The sequence below is a fragment of the Acanthisitta chloris genome, unplaced genomic scaffold (genome assembly GCF_000695815.1).
Source record: "Acanthisitta chloris isolate BGI_N310 unplaced genomic scaffold, ASM69581v1 scaffold17941, whole genome shotgun sequence".
Lineage (NCBI taxonomy): Eukaryota > Metazoa > Chordata > Aves > Passeriformes > Acanthisittidae > Acanthisitta > Acanthisitta chloris.
This window is the reverse complement of record NW_008655661.1, coordinates 9,670-30,538: the sequence shown is the minus strand read 5'-3', so window position 1 is coordinate 30,538 and position 20,869 is coordinate 9,670. Positions and strand designations below refer to the sequence as shown.

At 41.4% G+C, this 20,869-nt stretch overlaps 1 protein-coding gene across 1 annotated transcript in view; it reads left to right on the top strand.

Annotated features, from left to right (window-relative positions):
* Positions 1-2,533: 2,533 nt before the first annotated feature.
* NAA15 (N(alpha)-acetyltransferase 15, NatA auxiliary subunit) overlaps positions 2,534-20,869 on the top strand; it is a gene marked incomplete at its 5' end in the record, with an annotated part of 22,484 nt that continues 4,148 nt past the window's right edge. Inside the window, 16 exons of the mRNA XM_009084015.1 lie at positions 2,534-2,618; positions 3,470-3,574; positions 4,994-5,151; positions 7,517-7,651; positions 7,824-7,977; positions 10,176-10,295; positions 11,280-11,375; positions 11,504-11,610; positions 12,015-12,087; positions 12,809-12,978; positions 13,477-13,629; positions 15,562-15,690; positions 16,471-16,684; positions 17,824-18,017; positions 20,285-20,393; positions 20,751-20,849. Coding sequence (XP_009082263.1) covers positions 2,534-2,618; positions 3,470-3,574; positions 4,994-5,151; positions 7,517-7,651; positions 7,824-7,977; positions 10,176-10,295; positions 11,280-11,375; positions 11,504-11,610; positions 12,015-12,087; positions 12,809-12,978; positions 13,477-13,629; positions 15,562-15,690; positions 16,471-16,684; positions 17,824-18,017; positions 20,285-20,393; positions 20,751-20,849 — 2,101 coding nt within the window. The remainder of the gene's footprint in view (positions 2,619-3,469; positions 3,575-4,993; positions 5,152-7,516; positions 7,652-7,823; positions 7,978-10,175; positions 10,296-11,279; positions 11,376-11,503; positions 11,611-12,014; positions 12,088-12,808; positions 12,979-13,476; positions 13,630-15,561; positions 15,691-16,470; positions 16,685-17,823; positions 18,018-20,284; positions 20,394-20,750; positions 20,850-20,869) is intronic.

Below are 20,869 nucleotides of genomic sequence, written 5' to 3'. Positions count from 1 at the left end.
ACCTGTGGTGTTCCACTGGGGAACATACGCAGATATGGCTAGTTCTTCATTTGGTACTTCAAGAATTACGATGTATGATCAGTTCCTGATAATTTGTTGGTCCTATCCAGGTGTTCTCTGGGTTGATGGGAGCCTTTCTGTAGATGCAAGTGGGTACAAACTTGTAAATTTTTCCTCCATGTAGCTTAAAGGAAGAATTTGTTACAATTCTCAGTGAGTTTGCTCTGTTACAAACTGCTTTGCAGCGTAAGCTCTGTATTACCCTGAGAGGATTTTGAGTGCAGGTATTTCCTGCCTCTGTGAAACATATCATCTTGAGTGACTTGCCCTGAACTTCAAGGTGGAAGCCTGGTTGTTAGGATATGTTAATGGAACCTAAACGGGACAAGATTGCATGGTCATGGGCAGTGTGTGAGTAGCTGTGCTTAGAGCCACATGGCAAAACCCCGGAGCACCCCTTTGCCTGTCACACACTGGAGACACATTCTTCAGTTCCCGTGTCTGCACCACCTCTGTCAGGTTTTGCTGCTTTCACAACTGCCTGGGTGGGGGCAAATGGCAGTTGTACTTTACAGGGAGGAGGCCTGGGCGGTGACTTTTATGAGTGATGGTTTCAGTTTGAAAAAAACCAACCAAACAAGGCCAGATGCAGTTGTGTTGTCACCTATAAGCTCTGTCAGCTCTGACCAGTGGCTGATTACAGTGGCTCAGCCAGCTGCTTGAAAGCAGGTAATGACTGAAGGGTGTAAATGGTGCCCGCTCAAGTTTAGTAAGAGTTAAAAAAAATAGCTGCCTGCACAGATTTCCACTTACTCAACCTTTAATGTTCCTTTGCTGTGTGATTGCCCTGCCAACTTTTCCTGTCCTTGGTGACAGAGGGAGTTGTCTTTTGGAAGTGTTCAGAGTCAAAGCTGGATAGGGCTTTGCACAGCATGTGGTGAAAGGTGTCCCTGCCCGTGGGGGGTTGGAAGTGGTTGATCCTTCCAATCCAAACCATTCTATTAATCCTTTGTTGATACATTCCTCTTTGAGTACATCTTGCTCTCTCTGAGCATCTTCCTCCCTTTCAATTTCCATGATTGCCTTTCTTCAAAGGGTAGTGACAGTGTAGGGGAAGCAAGATCTTTGGTTTGTGATGCATCTTCGTCTTCAGCCGTGTGATTTCAGCTACATGACTTCAGTACCTGGAAAATAATACATCCACTTAGTGGTGTACCTGTTTTTTATACCTTTGAATTTTAATGTTGGTGTTTCCATCTGTGCTTTGGAAGAGAAAACTGGACACTAAACAACACCTTTCATTATGAAAAGCGATGTAAAACAACAAAGTTGTAACTATGCCATTTTCTTTTTTAAACATTTCCCTGACATTCATTTTATTTTTTGAATGCTCTGCCTGGTGGGAAGACCTGTTGAGTCTGCCTCCTGACTTCTTTTGATGTGAGTGCCTAGAGGACAAATGGTGTTTGTATGGGCTTAGGAATGCTCTCAGATCATTACTTTGGAGCAGTTTGAGGACAGGTGGAATCCTAGGCAACAACTTATTTAGAAGGACTTGAAAGCTGTCAGCTGAACCCAGTTTTTATAGCCCTGTCAGCCATCCTGCCACTGGAGTAGATCAACCAGGGTCAGGGAGGTCCTGTTATGAATGACCTCCTGATTATCATAGGATTTGGGTTGGTGCTCTGGCGACATGTGTTCCTTTACTCCTCTACTCATAAATGCCTATTTCATTACAATGAATGAAATGTAAGAAATTCCTACCACTGGCTGAAGTGACAAAGTATATGAATTGGTATTTCTAACATTATTTCTTCCTCCTTTGGCTTCTATTGAAAGATGCGCCGAAGGAGGTGGATTGACAGAAGTTAAATACCAGAACGGGTTTTAAAGGTTTGTGCTGTGTGCCACTGTGCATTGCAGTCACCTTGCATAATGAAGAGGACTCACACAGAAGCAAATCATTAGTATGGCAAGATAATGTTAGTGTATACAAGTTTTGAACATTTGGGTGTATGTGAGATGTATGTGGAATTCAAATTGATCATAAGAGGCTGATTTCAGAGAGAGTTTAAGCCAAGTTCCAATGATCTAAATTTCTTTCCTGCTTGTATGGTTGTTGGAGATTGTCTTGTGGGGTTCCTGTGCAAGGTAATTGAGCCAAAGTGAGTTGAATGCTTACTATGTTGTGACATACGGTTTGCTTGTATGATGAAGGACAGTTGAATCTCTGTAGGCACTTACACTTCCTGTAGTGTCTTACCTGAGCATTTTCCGTGATGTGTCTAATAATTGTGCTGAGAATGTGTCTTCAGTTATACATTTAAATTCATGGTGTTACTAAGAGATACTCTTTGGGTTTTTTTCTGGCAGTGGAAAGAATCTTTAAACAAAAGAGGCTCATTAAACAGGGTTCATTAAAATATTAGTGCATTTTCTAGAACCCCTAGCTGCACTGATGCTGACTTTCAGGGGTGCAGAAATACTTTCACTCAATGTTTTTGAATAAATGTGCTTTGTTTTTCCTCAACAGAGGTGTTACGAACATAAGCAGTACAGAAATGGGCTGAAGTTCTGTAAGCAGATCCTTTCCAACCCAAAGTTTGCAGAACATGGAGGTAAGTTTCCAAATGGCTTGTGCTTTTTTTTCCCCTGTACTTTGCAGTAGAGTAGTAATTTCATAGCACTTCACTGCTGACCTTTTGCCCACAGAACAATAAGAGCATCCAGAAACATGCATGTTAAGCACTTACTGTCGGTAAGGTTTGTCATTTTAAGGACTGATCTCACCAGTAGTCACAGCTTGCCATTCTTTATCCTGCAAGTCTAAAATTGATTACAGCATGGTGCAAGTGTCTATTGCTTGCTTACCTCACTTTTCAGGGGAAATTGGTATTCACTCCCATGAAAGGAAGAGGCTGAATATTGTTCAGCACTGTGGGTCTGTCGGCTCTGTGGTCTGCTAGTTTTCTGATGGAGTAGTCTCACTGTAAAAGAAGAAAAAGGTGTTTGTCCTTCACTGTATTTTCAGTCAGTTCTTAATACTGAATTGACAGTTTGTTTCCACTGTTCAGAAATGCTTTATGGGGTTTTGGCACCTAGTTTGGCATGGGTGGATGTGTGGAAGTCTCAGGGTTGTGTCTGAAGACTTAAGTAGTTGTAATGAGCCTTTACATTTAAAAAAAAAAAAATCTCCAAAATGCTTATAGAGCAGAAAGCTTTTTGTGCCTTTAAAGTCAAATGTTCCTTCATGTTTTGGTGGAAGTAAGGTACAAAGTTTGTTGGGTATGATATATTTAAGTGAATAATCTGACTGTATAGTTTTCCATGTGAAAAAAGAATGTGAAATCTTAGTGCAGATAACTGAGTCTAAATTTGCATTTATACTATATTTAGAGCTGCTATAAAGCTTAAAACCTATGAAAATTAATAACTGATTCTTTTATTGTCTGTATTTTTTCTTTTTTAGAAACATTGGCAATGAAAGGACTCACATTAAACTGTCTAGGGAAGAAAGAGGAAGCCTATGAACTTGTGCGTAGAGGCCTAAGGAATGACTTGAAGAGTCATGTCTGTATCCTTTTCAAAATGGGGCCTTTGCTTATGGATCAAAAAGGTTTATTTCTGTAACAGGTTGATTTGTAGACTAGCAATGAAAAGCAGCACCATTTGGCTTCAAACTGGGAGTTCAGAATTTTCAATTTGGTTTCCAATAAAGCAGAGTATTGTCTAAGCCATCCTAAGGGCAGATGCTTTGCACCTGTCCTTGCAGTCACAGTGAGCTCAGACATTAATTGTAGCTTGCACTGTGTATTTGTTATCGTTAAGCGGCAGCTCTGAACTTGGGGTATTTAAGCATGTAATTTGCTTCAAAAACATTAGTAATTGGCATTGTGTTGTTAAATACTTGCCATACACTGAGTGCAGGAAGTGCCAGCACTTCTGTTGTCTGAAAATGTGTTTGAGTAAGTTTGATAGTATTTTCAGAGCTCCTGTTACTTTATTCCTCCCCCAGGATGTGAAAAGTTAAGTTTGCAGCATATTTTATGGACCATATACATATTACTGGCTAAGTTCTCTGAGGAAAAGAATAGTAATGCTACTGTCCACTTACAAAACAGCTTGAGAGCTTGTTGGCAACTCTTCTATCACTGCCATGTTGGATCTGTTTTTTTATAGGATCATAGAATGTTAGGGGTTGGAATGGACCTTAGAGATCATCCAACCCCAACCCCTGCCCTGGGCAGGGACACCTCCCACCAGAGCAGGTTGCTCAAGGCTCAGCCAACCTGGCTGTGAACACTGCCAGGGTTGGGGCAGCCACAGCCTCCCTGGGCAACCTGGGACTGTGTCTCACCACCCTCACAGGGCAAACTTCTGCCTAACATCTAGCCTAAATTTCCCTCCTTCAATTTGTGCCCATTGCCCCTTGTCCTGTCCCTGCAGCTCCTAACACAGATCCCTCTGCAGCTTCCCTGGAGCCCCTTCAGCTCCTGGAAGGTGCTCTGAGGTCTCCACACATCCTTCTCTTCTCCAGGCTCAACAGCCCCAACTCCCTCAGCCTGTCCTCACAGGGGAGATGCTCCAGTGCTCTGATCATCTTTGTGGCCTCCTCTGGACTTGCGCCAACAGTTCCAAGTCCTCCTTATGTTGAGTACACCAGAACTGTGTGCAGCATTCCAGGTGGGTCTCACCAGGGCAGAGTAGAGGGGAAGAATCACCTCTTTTGACCTGCTGCCCACACTCCTGTGGATGCAGCGCAGGATTCCATTGTCTTTCTGGGCTGAGCTCACACTGCAGCTCATGGGGAGTTTCTCATCCACTGTGACTCTCAAGTTTTTCTCCTCGTTGCTGGTCTCAGTTACTTCCCTGCCCAACCTGTAGCTGTGCCTGGGATTGCCATGGCCCAGATGTAGGACCTTGTACTTCATTTTGTTGGTTTGTTGTTTTCTCCCTGCTCCAATTCAGTGGAAGCCTTAACAGAGTTTTCTAGGTTGGCATGTCTATGGCCTTCTTCAGAGGTCAGACAAGAAGTATGATGAAGCTATCAAATGCTATAGAAATGCACTGAAATGGGACAAAGACAATCTTCAAATCTTGAGAGATCTTTCTCTGCTACAGATTCAAATGAGGGATCTTGAAGGCTACAGGGTAAGTATACATACTGCATTTATTATCATCACCTAGGGAACTGCAGCAAAGATTGTTTAATTACACTTCAGAAAATATCCAGAGTGTTACAACTATGTGCCACTCAATACTTTATGAAAGTAAAAGCAGATTATGCTACTGAGCAATTTCTGTGAAGTATACAAGTTTAATGACATATTGAATTATGTGTCTTCAGCTCAGTGCAGAATTGCTTGCATTTTTTGATGCTGTATAATCCACCTGTAGACATTCTTAAGTCATTTTATTGTTTTCTGGGAAGGATTCCTCCAGGTACGAGGCAGTGTGTTCAGAAGATTGCTGTTATTCAGGCAAAGGAGTTTGCCTTCTCTAACTTTTGAAGGTGGAGGGATATCTAGCAGAACTGGTGGCTGCTAGTTTTCTCTGGGCAGTGGGTGATAATGCAAAGCAAGCAGTATGCTATGTGAAACGTCGTGTTTTGCCTCCCAGCCAGCCTGGGAATTAGTGACAGCTCCTGTGAGTGAGCTGTGGCATTTTGGATTAGAACTTGAGTATTCCTCCTCCTTCTTGAGTTAATACTCAAAATGCTGAGATTACAGACTTGTTTTCCCCTGTTTGTTTTGTAGTAAAGCTAAGTGCAGTTTGGTAGCTTGGATTGGAACCCTCTTCCTGCCTGGTCACTGCAGCACCCAGTTACTTGCTGCCTTGTGTCAGTTGTTTGTTTGCCATGTGAGATGTTGTTCCATACTATCCAGCCTTTACAAGGTGGTAGTGCCATGTGTTCTTCTCTAAAGAAACACAAACTTTCTATTGTCTCTCTACAAATACTCCTAATGTAGTTAATTTTTTTTCTGTTGCCTTGCAGTGTGAGCTGATGTGTACAGATACCTTTATTTCTTCAAAACTGGCATCTCTGTTTAATACACATTGCAGAGGTGTTGGTTTGGTTCAGGCTCAGTTGTGGTTGCAGCCCATGATCAGCGTGTAGCTCACTTAGGATTAGACAGAACAATGACTATAGAAGGTTTGTTTATTTCTTACTGTGCCATCCAGGTAAGGGTGACATTAGTCACTCTAACTATTTATAACTCAGATTAATTAATTGGATAAAAAACCCGTAGTTTGTCCTGAAGTATGTTTTTTGTGCCTGGAAACTTGCCTGGTTTTCGGCTGATGTAGACTGGTGTAATATAGTATTCTTCTTCTCTGGAAAAAAAAATTGAGACTTTTACCTGCGAGACCTTGAATAATATTTTTTGGTCAGGTTTTCATCTTTCTAGGTTTCCCTTGCACCTCTGAAGTTGTGGTTCTTAAAACACATTAGTTGGTCTCTTCATAGGTTATTTCCTTTTCAAATTAGGGTAAGATCAGTATGCCAAGAGCAAGTTCTGTTCTCGGAGCTGTGGGGAACTAGCAGCTAGCACAGTTCCTGAGTCAGGGTACTTAATCACTGATTTTTTTCATATTAGTAATTTAGCAAGGTGATTCCTCTGTTGCTGAGACAAGACAATTAAAATTTAGCATAGGTGCCAAAATGCGTTTGCAGATGTACGTTCTCCTGGGCTCTGGATAAATGTGGTTGTTGATCACACAAGGTGCACGTGGTTATAGAATGCACTGAGTACGTGTCAGGATGCTCAGGAGCCAGTAGTTCATGGCTGATGGTGTGCTGGCTGCTGAGGAGTGCGGACTGGCTCTCAAACCTGGGGATAAGGCTGTGGTTTGTTGGATTGGGTTTCTTGCTTCACTGTAATATTTTGGGTGATCATCCTTCCAGTCAAACGGCTGTGACTAGTTTTAGTGCTTTGCTAATCGCTGTAGCTGACAGTTCGCACTTTTTCAGGAGGCAGTAACATTTTTCCTTGATTTTAAATTACTTGCAGTTGCATTTCAGGAGTCTGTAACCAAACAAGTAATAACTTTTTCCTTGGATTAAAACAGCATGATACCAAGGAAATCTGCTGTGTTTCCAGCTGTAATTATCTTCTTGCCAAAGAACAGGGATGTGTTTCCGTGACCTATTTTGCCTAACAAGACTGGTAATGATTTAATAGTGTACTTTCAAGTGAATTTGAAACACCAGTAAATGTTCCTGCTACCAAAGTAGCATTAATTGCATTCTGTGTATAAGTGGTAAATCAGGAAGAGCATGTGTCATGCATTAACAAAGTTAGTCAGACTTGGCAGGACAGACATGACGTGTTATTTTGGATGTTAATTTGGGGGTTTATTCACTGAAGGCCATTGTGGTTTAAAGTTTAGTCTTTCTTTTGATCAAAAAAATGTTTATAGAAAACTGAGTGACTTCCTTAAACATTAGAATACTGAAGACAGTTTATATGGTTTCTACAGAGGGTCAGGAGATTTAGTAGCTACTTTTTTGCAGGAAACTAGATACCAGTTGCTTCAGCTCCGACCTGCACAGCGAGCATCATGGATTGGCTATGCCATCGCTTACCATCTGCTGGAAGACTATGAGATGGCAGCAAAAATTTTAGAGGAATTTAGGAAGACACAGCAGGTAAGAGGAGAACATGAAATTACTGTATGGATTGCTACTTCAGCTAAAAATAAAACACTGCTTCCTTTTATGGCGTGAAAATGTTGTGCAGTTTCTTCAGTCAAATGGCCCTGACCCCAAATTCTAGGATCAGAAGACTGATCTGTCTCCTGTGTCTTGCTTTCCTGTGCAGACATCACCTGATAAAGTGGACTATGAGTACAGCGAACTGCTGCTCTATCAAAACCAGGTCCTCCGTGAGGCAGGACTGTATAAAGAAGCCTTGGAGCATCTTTGTACATATGAAAAGCAGATTTGTGATAAACTGGCTGTGGAAGAAACTAAAGGTAATGACTTTTTGAAGATGTTTAAATGCATAACATAGTGTCTGTACTGTCAGCTTGTCCCAACTTCTAGAACTTCATGTTTGATTTGGTTTTAGATTAATTTCTTTTCCTGTTGCAAAGGAGTGCTTGTCTTGCAGCTGTTCAGTCCCTGTCATGCTCTTCTCTTAGGTGTCTAAGACATAAACAGAGTATGGACATGCTGTTCTGGAAATTTTGAGCTAACAGTCAAATGGTCCTAAATTGATGTCCTGAAGTTGTGTTTGAGTGCTGTGCTGTGCTGTGCTGGCTCTGGTAGTGGTCCTGACAGGGATACCACTTGCTGATGGGGAGGGATCACCTGAGGGGCAGTAGAAGGCTTTTAATGGTACTCAGTTACCCTTGCAGTACATAGAAATAGGCTTTTTCACTAGCAGCCCAATGTTATGTGATTACAAACCTAGTGTACAGTACTATACCAGAGCCATACAATACTGTATCTTATATTCCATAGCTACAACTGCAGGGTGATAGAAGTTCATTCTCAGGGCTCTATTAGCAGGTGCACTTTCTTAGAGCATGCGTTGTTCCTCTCCTGCTTGATGCTTGCATAGTCTTTCTGTGAAACTTCCAGTCTGTTGAAGATACTGCTTGTTCTTGGCCCATGCTGGAATCTGTTTGGATGACTGCTTGAAGCAAAGTCTTTTTACTCCATGATACTATTCATATAGATGTTGTAGCTAGTGCCCTGTTTCTGCTCATAGTAATCTCCCTGTCTTGCAAAATGAGCCTGGGAACCAGGCAGTGCTAGTGTTCGGGGAGGTGTGTACTTCCCCAGAGAAAACAGTTGCAGATGACTCCCCACAGTTGCTGAATGTTATTTGGTTTGCATATAAAAGAAAATGGATTTAGAGATTATACTGTCACAGACCATTTTTGAAACACGGTAGCAGGACCTTTGGGGGTATGAGTGGTTTTCTCTGAAAGATCTCTTGGCTTACTGTGTATTCTGAGGTGTTTCAAGGTCCAAGTCTGGTACTGAAATAGGCTTTTCAAATAGGACTTTGTAAAAAAAACAAAACAAAAACAAAAAACCAAGCAGCAAACCTAAGCACAAAACCTCCTAGCAAGTTACAAGAAACAAGGCTGGAAATGCCCTGGGGCACAGCTGATGGATTTCGCACACAGCTGCTGTGTGTGCTGCTGTCCAGCTTAGCTGCTCTGTGCCACAGAAAAGCCTGCGAAGAGATGAGTGCTCTATGCAGATTCTGAGTGCAAAAGCCGTTGTGGGTGAAGTACAACTGAGAAACACTGAAAATTGTATTGGCATTTTGCCACCATGAGATAGAAAAAAAACCCCCAACTTTCACATCAGAGAAGGAATTAAGGCATATTTTCCCACTTCTGTTGTTCTCAGTGAATTAACTGTTGATGTTTTCTTGGGCATTAGATACTGTGTGTAGCCCTCAAGTTATTAACTGAGGGAAGCATTGTCTCCTGACAGGATTACCTGTCAGTTGTGTCATGTAGAGGAGAGGTGATGCTGACTTGCATTTTCCTCCTAACACCAGATGAGAACATCTTACCTTAGTCCAGAACGACACTGTTCACCTCTGGTGTGTAATCTGTTCATGCCTAACATTTGCCAGTAGCAAAGCTTTCTAAAATAGAGTTTTCCATTGTGAAATGGGAAACTGACTCCTGTAGCAATTTCAGCGTTAGGATGCTTTGTACAGCAGTTGGAAGGAATCTAGGGAATACATTTGTCAGATCAATGGCTTGATTTGAAACACTGAAGCTAGTTTTGTGAAATACCAGAAGGAAGAACCATTCCTTTATTTGCAGCTCTGCAATTTCAGTTTGTTTTTGAGCTGCTGTACACATGAAATACCATGTACTGCTTTTAATTGCCTCCTGTAGTAAAAACTGCACTTAGAGAAACCAGTCACTGCAGTGAGAGAGAGAAGCACGTGTGTCTTGCCTTTAACATTAAATTTTCAAGTAAGTTTCAAGAGTTGTAAAAATCTTACTGTAATTGTGGCTATTGTTAAAGTGCAACCATATCTGTCAGATAGTTTGTAATGCCACTGTGGTCATTTCTTCCAAGAAACTAGAATCTACATGGGGTTAAGGATTATTCAGTCTTTTACTGCAGAGTGGTTAAAATTGCACTGCTTCAGTATCTTGTTACTTTAATTTGAAACTTCTTGTATTTCACACAGGAGAACTCCTGCTTCAGCTTGGCAGGCTTGAAGAAGCAGTTGAAGTCTACAAAGGACTGCAAGAAAGAAATCCTGAAAACTGGGCTTACTACAAAGGTCTAGAAAAGGCACTTAAGCCAGGTAAGGATTTGATAGCTTTTAGTAAATAAGCTGTTTCTGCATATTTGAAATTCATGTATGTATGAAAATTTTGTATTGCTTTAAATAATAAAACTGTTATTTAAAAAAAACATCCCCATTTAAGTTTTGCTTTTTAGTCATAGGGTGCACACGTTGTCAAAAAGTTGGGTTTTAAGATTGAGGTGAAACACAGCAGCCTTCCAGGATCTGAAGGAGCTCCAGGGAAGGTGAAGAGGGGCTCTTTGTTGGGAACTGGAGTGACAGGACAAGGAGTAATGGGAATAAATCAAAAGAGGGAAATTTAGTTTAGATCTTAGGCAGAAGTGTTTGCTGTGAGGGTGGTGAGACACTGTCCCAGGTTGCCCAGGGAGGCTGTGGCTGCCCCAACCCTGGCAGTGTTCACAGCCAGGTTGGCTGAGCCTTGAGCAACCTGCTCTGGTGGGAGGTGTCCCTGCCCAGGGCAGGGGCTGGGGCTGGATGATCTGTAAGCTCCACTCCAATCCCTTCACACATGATGCAACTATAATCATTATTGTATTATTCTTGTCTAAGATAATTGAGTAAAAAAAATGCAGTAGTATCTGTGCATGGTTGAAAAACTACCTTTATTTGTTAGAAGACAGTGTTAATTTAAAGGTTTTATTTTACTGTCACTGTTAATCTTATGTTGTAGGTAATGCAACTGAATGGTTTATCTTTGAAGATTTTAGCACAGCAGTAAGGCAGGAACTCTTTTTCAGATGAGAGAGAAGGAGTTAGTGTTCCACTGCTGGAAGAGGGGTTGAGATACTGACTACCTGGACTCCTTTAGTACATCGGTATTTAAAAGAGTTAAGAGGCAATTGATGTTCTTCAGGAAGCATATAGCCACTAGTTGCTACATACTCTGATTCTCTTTTTAGCCAGATAGAAATCACTTTCCCTGCCCCTGTTTCCCTTCTTGCCAAACAGGCAGGGAAAAGTAACTGTTGAATTCTGTTCCAGCAAATATGATGGAGAGGCTAAAGATCTACGAAGAAGCCTGGACTAAATACCCAAGGGGACTTGTTCCGAGGAGATTGCCATTAAACTTTCTGTCTGGTAAGTGCATTTTTGCTTTGCAGGTAGTGATCAACATTTGGGTTTCTTAGATACTGTTTCAGCAAACAGCCTGCAATTGATGAGTAATGTGTGGTGAAACAAAATCAACAGGTCTTTTTCCTCTCAAGGTGAAAAGTTTAAGGAATGTCTGGACAAGTTTCTAAGGATGAATTTCAGCAAAGGTTGTCCACCAGTCTTCAATACTTTGAGATCATTATATAAAGACAGGGAGAAGGTAGGTGTTCCCTCCACTTTTTACATGTTCTGCCTCCTAGCTGTGGTGTGTTAGGGGTGAAGGAGACCTTTCTCTCCAGTGTTCACCCCACCAACCCTGCCGTATATTATGGCCTGGGATATCTCGGGGGAAAAAAATAGAAGTACCCGTATACATCAAGCCGGGTTTGGTAAATGTAGGAAACTGAGATTTACTATTTATGTAAGTGTTCACCCAGGGAGGCTTGGTCTTAATTGGCTAAGAAGAGAGGGGAGATTCAGTGTGTTGCCATGTGTAATGTAATTTGGGACATTGCAGAGTTTTGTTACCAAAAATAGCCAGTTTGGGTAACACCAAGTAGTTCAAATTGAAATCAAATACCATCTGGCCCACAGATGATTTTGTGTCTTGTCTTGCACGTGTAGGTGGCAATCATAGAAGAGCTCGTGATAGGTTATGAAACCTCTCTAAGAAGCTGCAGGTTATTTAACCCAAATGGTGAGTGCTAAGACTTGTGCTTCATGGAAGTAGTACCTGGTGTAAGCATGTTTTTGTTTGGTGGAAATAGCAGGGAGTGAAGAAACTTAAGGGGATGTGGTTTCTTTCCTTTTTTCCCCCTAGCACTGCACTGAACCAGAACTGTCAAATGTAAATATCTGTATTCAAAATACAGTCACTTGTTCCGAACCTTGTTCCTGGGTCCACAAATTCGGGCATCTCTGCAGTTCTGAGTTCAAGTATTCCATTTCAAGATGTGAGTTTATCACTGTTCAGGAAGCTGAAATTTGAAAGCTGTGTCAAATCTGTAGTTACAGAAATGTCAGACAAAAACGTAGATGTGCTGATAGCACAGTCTTCATGAAGAGGTAGCCTTGGAGCCTTTGGTGGAGGCTGGTGTTTGTGTTCTTGGAGGTTTGGTACATCTGACTGCCCTAAGGGCATACTTGAAACAAAAATGTAACTGCCTTCTGCCACATAAGCTCCTTTATCGTTAAAACCACAGAAAGAAAAGGGAACTATGTGCACTCAGGTCTTCTAAAGACTTAGAAGCTGATGTACTCAGCTGGACCCAGCTGTTCTGAGACACTCCCAGGGCTGGTGTCACAGCCTGGTACAGAGGCAGAGTTCACTCTGGTGGCTGTGTTTGTGGCACTCTGCTTCTGGCAGGTTGTTTTACCAAAGCTAAATGACAAAACTATCTCCATTTCACTCCTTCCAGATGATGGTAAAGAAGAACCTCCAACCACTTTACTCTGGGTCCAGTATTATTTGGCTCAGCATTATGATAAGATTGGTCAGCCGTCCCTGGCTCTAGACTATATTAATGCTGCTATAGAAAGTACTCCCACTTTGATAGAACTCTTCCTGGTGAAAGCAAAAATATATAAGGTAAGTTTGGTTTGTTCTTAGTGACCAGAAGGTGTGTGTTTGTTATGAATGTGAATTTTAGGGAGTTTCTAGGTAAGGGCATTGTTTAGCTACGTGAGGTTTTGCTGGACAAGAATAAGCCTCTGTGAAGGTTTTTGAGTCAGTAAAGGACAAATGTACAGCAAAATGTGAATTCTCAGTTTAAAAATCACACTGATAAATTTGATGTTCTGGCTGTCTTCTTAACCCGTTACTAAAACACAATTTCTCAATGCACTATGCTGTTGTGTCGGAATGGGATTATCCAATGTGATCCTTTAGCATTTTCAGAAGCATCTAGTGCTAAAGACCTGTAATACCATTGTGAGGGGAAGTAATTTTCCTTTAAAGATATGTTCCTTTTGAAGAAAGCTATTTATTAAAACGTGTTTAAACACTTAGCTCGTTATGTTAAAAAGTGAGTAGATAAAATGTGCAAATTTTATAACTGCTGAATCTGACTTGACTTTCTCTCTTTAGCATGCTGGAAATATTAAAGAAGCTGCGAGGTGGATGGATGAGGCTCAGGCTTTGGACACAGCAGACAGATTTATCAACTCCAAATGTGCAAAGTATATGTTGAAAGCAAACTCCATTAAAGAAGCAGAAGAAATGTGCTCTAAGTTTACGAGGGTTTGTTGCATTTAACTCTAGCTCTCTTGAATAACTTGGGTGCAATTCCTTTGTGGAAGAGCTTCTTGTTTTAACTTTGCAGACACGTTTTACTATAATATCTGAGTTTGTTTCAGGGCAACTGTGCTTGCTTCACTCGTGGTAGTGCATAGCAGGGTTTGAATTCATCTTGGATAACCTGATTGCATAGTATTAAGTGAAAACTCTCTAAAGCTTGGATTTGGTTATTTTTGCCAGGTAGGAACAATGCAGCATATCTCTTTTAGAGAGAACTTCTCAGAAAATCATGTTTTCACAGTAATCTTCAGGTTCAGTCTTGATTCTGTAGGATACTTGAAAGACCTGGTAAAGTTGTCCGTGCATCTTACAAGGTTTTTTTCGGATGGTAGTAAATTAGAGAATTCAGACTTCTCTTGGAACATAATTTTTGTGTGGCTGCTAGGTGAGAGGCTTTTTGAGATATTTCCCTGCTGTGAACAAGCTTTCATCCCTACAGCCATGTTTCTCAGTGGTGAAGGGAAGCTGCCTGTTACATTCTGTTTACTTATATTTACACGTGACTAGTTGTCTGGGAGAACCACTCTGTATTACGCAGGTTGCTTAACTTCATGTGTGACTTTTTACCCCTCGCAGTAACCTATTTTGATAGGTTTGATGGTCACACAGGTTAGTTGTTTTTTCCTGTTGCACTTTCATAACAAAGTCAGAAGAGCTCAGCAAAGTCTTTCCAGACTGTCAGATGATCCTTTTAGAATACTGGCAGTATCATTTGTGTTGTCCATGAGAGACAGGCAACAAGCTATCGGGATCTACCTGCAAAAGCAAAGCCTTTTCTGTTTGTTATTCTATTTTTCTCCTCTTTTGAGGAGGAGGAACCTGGAGTAGGGTAAGTTGAAGGAAGAGGAAGGGAAGGAGTGTTCATAAGGGGAAATTTGAAGGACCTTTGTGGCATGAAGGCTGTGTGCAGACAGACATGAGGGAAAGGGAAAAGCTCAGTAGCTTTGTGGGGTTTTTGCTGTAAACCCACTGAATTTAGGTTAATGGGCCCTCCTCAATGCCCTAAGCAGCTTTAAGATGAAGTCAAAGCAAGCATACCAGTTTTCCAGCACTGAACTTTAAAAATGTGATTTAATGATGTTGCTCTGCATAATCTTTTTATCTCCTTTTGATCTTGTGTCTATTGCTCAAATACAAGCTCCTTAGTAAAACAGCCAGTAATTAAAGGAGACCTAAATTAAACATAATGACAATGGAGTTGACATTTTTTACTCATTTTTAAATGCCCAAATCAGGCTGGTTTGAACTGGGCCTTTCTCTGTCATCATATGCAAGTGCATATAAATACCAGATTTGAAAGACAGCTGCAGTCTCCTTTATTGAACCAGAACGTGTCAAAGTTGCCGCTATTCGTTTTGCCTTGCCAGTGCTCTCTGGTGCTGATCTGATAACAGTCTGCGACTTCTGTCAGTGGTGGCTTTTGGCTCAGCCTGCAGTTCTCAGGCAGACACAGCTGGGGGATTTGCTTCAAAGGATGATTCCTGCAGCTGTCAAGGTCTCGCCGTGTGCTGGGACTTTTCTGCCCTTTTCGTCATGCTGCAATGTGTTATTTGTGCACAGATTATTAAAACACTGAATAAAGATCTCCACTTCCTAGGAAGGAGCAACTACCACAGCTTAATGATCACTACCTGGCACTTCTTTGTGACTTTGACTCTTTGCAGAAGTGTAACATGAATACTTCTTTGTTAATTAATGAACAAAGCAAGTGCCTCTTAGCTGTGACATTTCCCACCCTCAGGACTCCAGTTCTGAGATTTAGCATTCTTTTTGTAGCATCCTTATTTGTGCTTTTCATTAGGACAAGATGGAAGAAATAGCAGTTAATAAATTGAATGAGACTTATGTTTTGTGTCGTGCTGGTTTTGCTTTTAGGAAGGAACCTCGGCAGTAGAGAACCTGAACGAAATGCAGTGCATGTGGTTTCAGACAGAGTGTGCACAAGCCTACAAAGCAATGAACAAGTTTGGAGAAGCACTTAAAAAATGCCATGAAATTGAGAGAGTACGTATCCAGCTGAGCTGCCTGGGGTGGGAACGCTAGCATTAAGTTTGCTCTGCTAATTTTTGTGGAGCAGCAGCCAAAAGGACACCGTGAGAGTAAACTGACAAGAGAAACGGTCCTTCTCTTCTGTTGTACTGCTTACATCTGAGTGTCACACCTTAAAACTTGCAGTGGAAGACTGGCTGTGGAGCAACAAAGAGGCTGCTTGGTCGTGCCTGCTGTTGCATCCTCAGCTTTAGCAAACAGCTGAGTTTAGGGTGAAGTTGTAGATCAAAGTTCATGTAGAAGGTCAGGAGGGTCTTCTCACTTCTTCTCACACAGAAAAAAAGGGACATCAGATGATGATGAGAAAAGCAGAGCTTGAACCAAAGGAGGTACTTTCTCACACCGTGTGTGGTTTAGTTGTGGAATTCATTGCCATGGAATTTAGTGGAGGTCAGAATTATACCTTTGAAAAATTAGAGGAGTTCATAGAAGAAAAACTTTTCAAGTGCTGTTTAAATACAACGAATGCAGAACATTTGTCCCTAAAACTGCAAACTGTCAGAGGGCAGTTATTGTTAAGTGGCTGTGAAATGTGTGAGTTTCAATGCTGACCTAAGTTGCCTTGTGTTCTTTCCACCATGACTTTATTTTTGGGGTTTTTGTCAGTGTTTCTAATAGTTAGGTTGTGCTTGTCAAACAGCAGCTTTCACTGAGTTGGGGAGAGCATGTCAAAAAAGTCCAGGTGGTGTCTGCTTGTTAATACTTGCTGAATAATGTTATATTACATTGTGTTAGCATTTTGTAGAAATCACAGATGACCAGTTTGACTTTCACACTTACTGTATGAGGAAGATCACCCTTAGGTCTTATGTGGACTTGTTAAAACTCGAAGATGTGCTTCGACAACATCCCTTCTACTTCAAAGCAGCGCGAATTGCCATAGAGATCTATTTGAAACTTCATGATAATCCCTTGACGGATGAAAGTAAAGAGCATGAGGCTGATACAGGTATTCAACCCTCAGGCTTCACTAATTGAGTCTCACTGATAAGTGGGTATTTTATGAAGATTAGCATTCTTACAACTTTCCAATGTCGTAGCCAAAAGTAGAGTTTTACACAGCTTAAAATAGGAAAATTGTAACTTGGGCTGCCTGTAAAAGTAGATGTTTTGCTGAAAGTTACACTAAAACGTGTTTTCTCGGTTGTTATAAAGCAGTGATGGGCTTTGTAGTGGCAGTTGTAGCTCTTAACTGCAGACACATTTGTGTCATGGAGTGGCTACGAAAGCACGGAGTTCTTGTGGTGGGTGGGCCATGAAATAGGAGACTGAAGCAGGTGTGCTTGGTGGTAGCTCTTTCCAGGCAGTTTATCAGTATGCAAACATTTAACTAGGTAGCAACTTAAATTTTATCATCTCTTGTTTCTGATGTAAAAATAAAGTTTAAATCCATCAGTTTGGTTTTTTTACGCTCATCTCTGATTGGAGAGTGAATTAAGTGGTTATGGCTTGGAGCATCTCAAATGGTACAAGTAGAGGCTAGTGAATCCTTCAAGAGGAATTTGTCAAGTTTTAGCATTTTTAATCTCAGTTCACTTGTATGGCTTCCAGAAGTGTAATAGAATTTATTGCAGCCATTTCTGGTGTGTTCTAAATTAATTCTCCATGTTTTAATTGGAGGGAGGAGAGGATCTGAATATAAATCAAATGCAAGCTGTCTATGAGGCATCAAAAGCAAAGCTGAAACTGTCTATGCCAAGTGCAGCTATTTGACTGTATTTTTGTTAGGCCATTGAGTTACTGCATTAAACACGTGCGGTGCCTCGGGAAGTCAGTCTGTGTTGGTGTGCACTTCACTCTTGGTGCCAGATTTGTGGAGTCGTGCAGTAATTGCTTTGTCCCACCTTGAGCATGTTATACTGTTGTGCTAATTCCCATTACTTTAGTGAATTTCTTCATTAAGGAATTTGACTCATGAAGCAGCAGCACAGACTGGGCAATAATCTATTGATGGCAAATTAGCCTTTAGAAACATAATGACAGCATTGCCTGGTGTGGTTTGAAGGAGGTTATAGTGTCTGACAACTAATCAGTGCTGTTTATACTAGACATCATTGTCACCTGGTTTTGCCCTTTGTGTGTGTGCAGCAAATATGTCTGACAAGGAGCTAAAGAAGCTACGAAATAAGCAGAGAAGAGCGCAGAAGAAAGCACAACTGGAGGAGGAGAAGAAGAATGCTGAGAAGGAGAAACAACAGAGGAATCAGAAAAAGAAGAAAGACGATGATGATGAAGAAATTGGAGGACCGAAAGAAGAACTTATTCCTGAGAAACTGGCAAAGGTGCTTACTAATGTAATACAGTAGTAAATACAGTGTAGTAAACAGTAGTAGACCAGATTGTGATGCATTTTGAGATCTGGATTAAGAACTGTAGAGAGGTGTATATAAAGGGGAGCTGAGCCAGAAGACTGTTCCTTTGCGAGAAGTTGTACTTGTAAGGCGTATGAAAACACTTGAAAAATGTGAGGGAAAGATAAGGAAAATAGAGACTGGAAAATTAATTTATAGCAATAGTGGTAAAGCTCTGATGTGGTATTTGTTATTTTCACATCACGCATACTTGAGTGTTACTTGCTCTTGAGGGGATGTTTGAAAGCTGTGTCCGTGAATGTCACTCTAGCTGTCCCTCAGGAAGCAAGTGACTTAACTTGTCTGTGTTACCTGAGAATATAGGTGGTGTTCCTGTTGTTTAGCTAACTGGTAGGAAGAACTGGTTGCAGTGCTAGGTAAGATTGAAGCGATCACAATGGCACATATTGAAACTGAGTTCTGGAGTAGAGGTGTGCAATAGCCCAGAAAAATCATGACAGTTCCCAGGTTTATAGGGAGAAGGTGCAGCTATATCATTCCTTTGGCCAATCTAGTTATGTATATAATACTTATCTATCTAATCAAATTATATTCCAAATTCAGTATCAGAATCGTGATATACACACTTCCAAACACAGTTGGTTCCTAATGCCAGAAGAACATTTCAAACATAGGTGGTCACTTGCAAACAGCTTCCCAGAAACAGTTGCCCCTGGACTTGTTTGGGTATGTAGGTTTGGCATTAAAGGCATAGCTTTGAAACCTGGTATATTATAGGTTGCAGATAGTTTAAATGCAGAGTGATGTATGTAAACTCAGTGGGACACAGAAGTTATGCAGCTGTTGTCATGAAAGGTGCTGTGGTGTGTGTTTAGCACAAGCTCAATAAGGTGTCCATCATTTTCTTCAACCCCCCTATTTGCAAGGAAGTATCACTTGAACATTACCAAATTGTTATTGACACACAATAGATTTTGTATCTGCTTCTTGGACAGTGGTCTATGTTCATAAAAACAAATGTGAAGGACAATGGGCTGTCCTTGTGTGAGTAAGCCTGACCCTCTAGAGTAGATACTTGTCTGTATACAAATCCCTGCATGAAATTTGCGGTAAAGCTGTCCATTTACTGGTTTGCTCTAGCTAAGACCAGAAGATCAGTATCTAGTTACTTCAAACTTGTTGGTATCATAGTATCATCATAATGTGTTATGGGCTTGGAATGGAACTTAGAGATCACCCAGCCCCAACTCCCTGCCCTGGGCAGGGACACCTCCCACCAGAGCAGGTTGCTCAAGGCTCATCCAACCTGGGACAGTGTCTCACCACCCTTAGAGTAAAAAACATTTTCCTGACATCCAACCTACACTTTATCTCCTTCAGTTTGAACCCATTACCCCTTGTCCTATCACTGCAGTTCTAACACAGAGTCCCTCTCCAGCTCCTTGTAGGCCCTTCAGATATTGAAAAGTTGTTCTGAGGTCTCCACACAACCTTCTCTTCTCCAGGCTCAACAGCCCCAACTCCCTCAGCCTGTCCTCACAGGGGAGATGCTCCAGTGCTCTGATCATCTTTGTGGCCTCCTCTGGACTTGTGCCAACAGTTCTGTGTCTTCCTTATGCTGAGGGCACCAGAACTATGCAGTATTCCAGGTGGTGTCTCAGGAGAGCAGAGTAGGGGGGGAGAATCTCCTCCCTTGACCTGCTGCCACACTCCTGCAGGTGCAGTCCTGGACACAGTTGGCTTCTTGGGCTCTGAGTGTACTGTGCTGGTTGATGAGTTTTTCATTGACCATCACACCCAAGCCCCCAGGTATCTTGGCCAGGAATGTCTCCATGACCTGACAGCTTTCAGGAACCTGTCCGAAGCTTATACCAGCAGAATGTCATGGTCATTCATTAGTTGTTTACCATCACCTCAGGCCTGTGCGTGTAGGTTGGCACAAGCAGCTGTAGTGCGGGTTCAGCTTCAGCTGTGTTTGCCACTGACATATCACAGAAAGCAAAGACTTGTATCTCTATATGAAGATGTGATTTGTAACCATCACAAAGCATATTTTTGGACTTTTTAGTCAGTTTAGACACTAATATGTTACAAATTTTGCATCTTTCACACAATAAGATGTGAGCATCTTATGCAATGCCTTAACCCTCTGTGACTCAGCTATGGCTAATTTTTGCTGTTGTAGTTATTAGGTTTAAACTTTGACTTAGTGGTGTGTCATTTCCTTGAATCTGCAGGTTGAAGCACCTTTGGAAGAAGCCATTAAATTTTTAACACCCCTGAAGAATTTAGTGAAGAACAAAATAGAGACACATCTTTTTGCTTTCGAGATTTATTTTCGAAAAGGTAGGTGAGAAAACTAATGAAAGCAAGCAATTTTTGGTTTATAAAGGTGTATATTAGATCCTAAACACAAATCAGCGATGAGATGTGAGGAGCCAGTCCCTGCTGAGGCGCACAGCTTTTCATTGGACTGATACCTCACCACAAGCAGTCTTTGAAGAAGCCAAGTTTGAATGTTTCGTGGTCATCCACTTAATTCATTGGGTAAATAAATGTGTCAGAAAAAAAGCTGTTGCAGTAAGCGCAGCTTTAATTTCTTCTGGTCATTCTAATTCCAGACACTAAATGCTCCTGCAGCACAATACAATGAGTTCCCACCATAGATTTTTGAACATACACAACACTTTTATTTTTTTCCAGAGAAGTTCCTTCTGATGCTTCAGTCTGTGAAGAGAGCCTTTGCTATTGATCCTAGTCATCCTTGGCTTCATGAGTGCATGATTCATCTCTTCAGCAGTGGTATGTATCTGGTTGGTGGG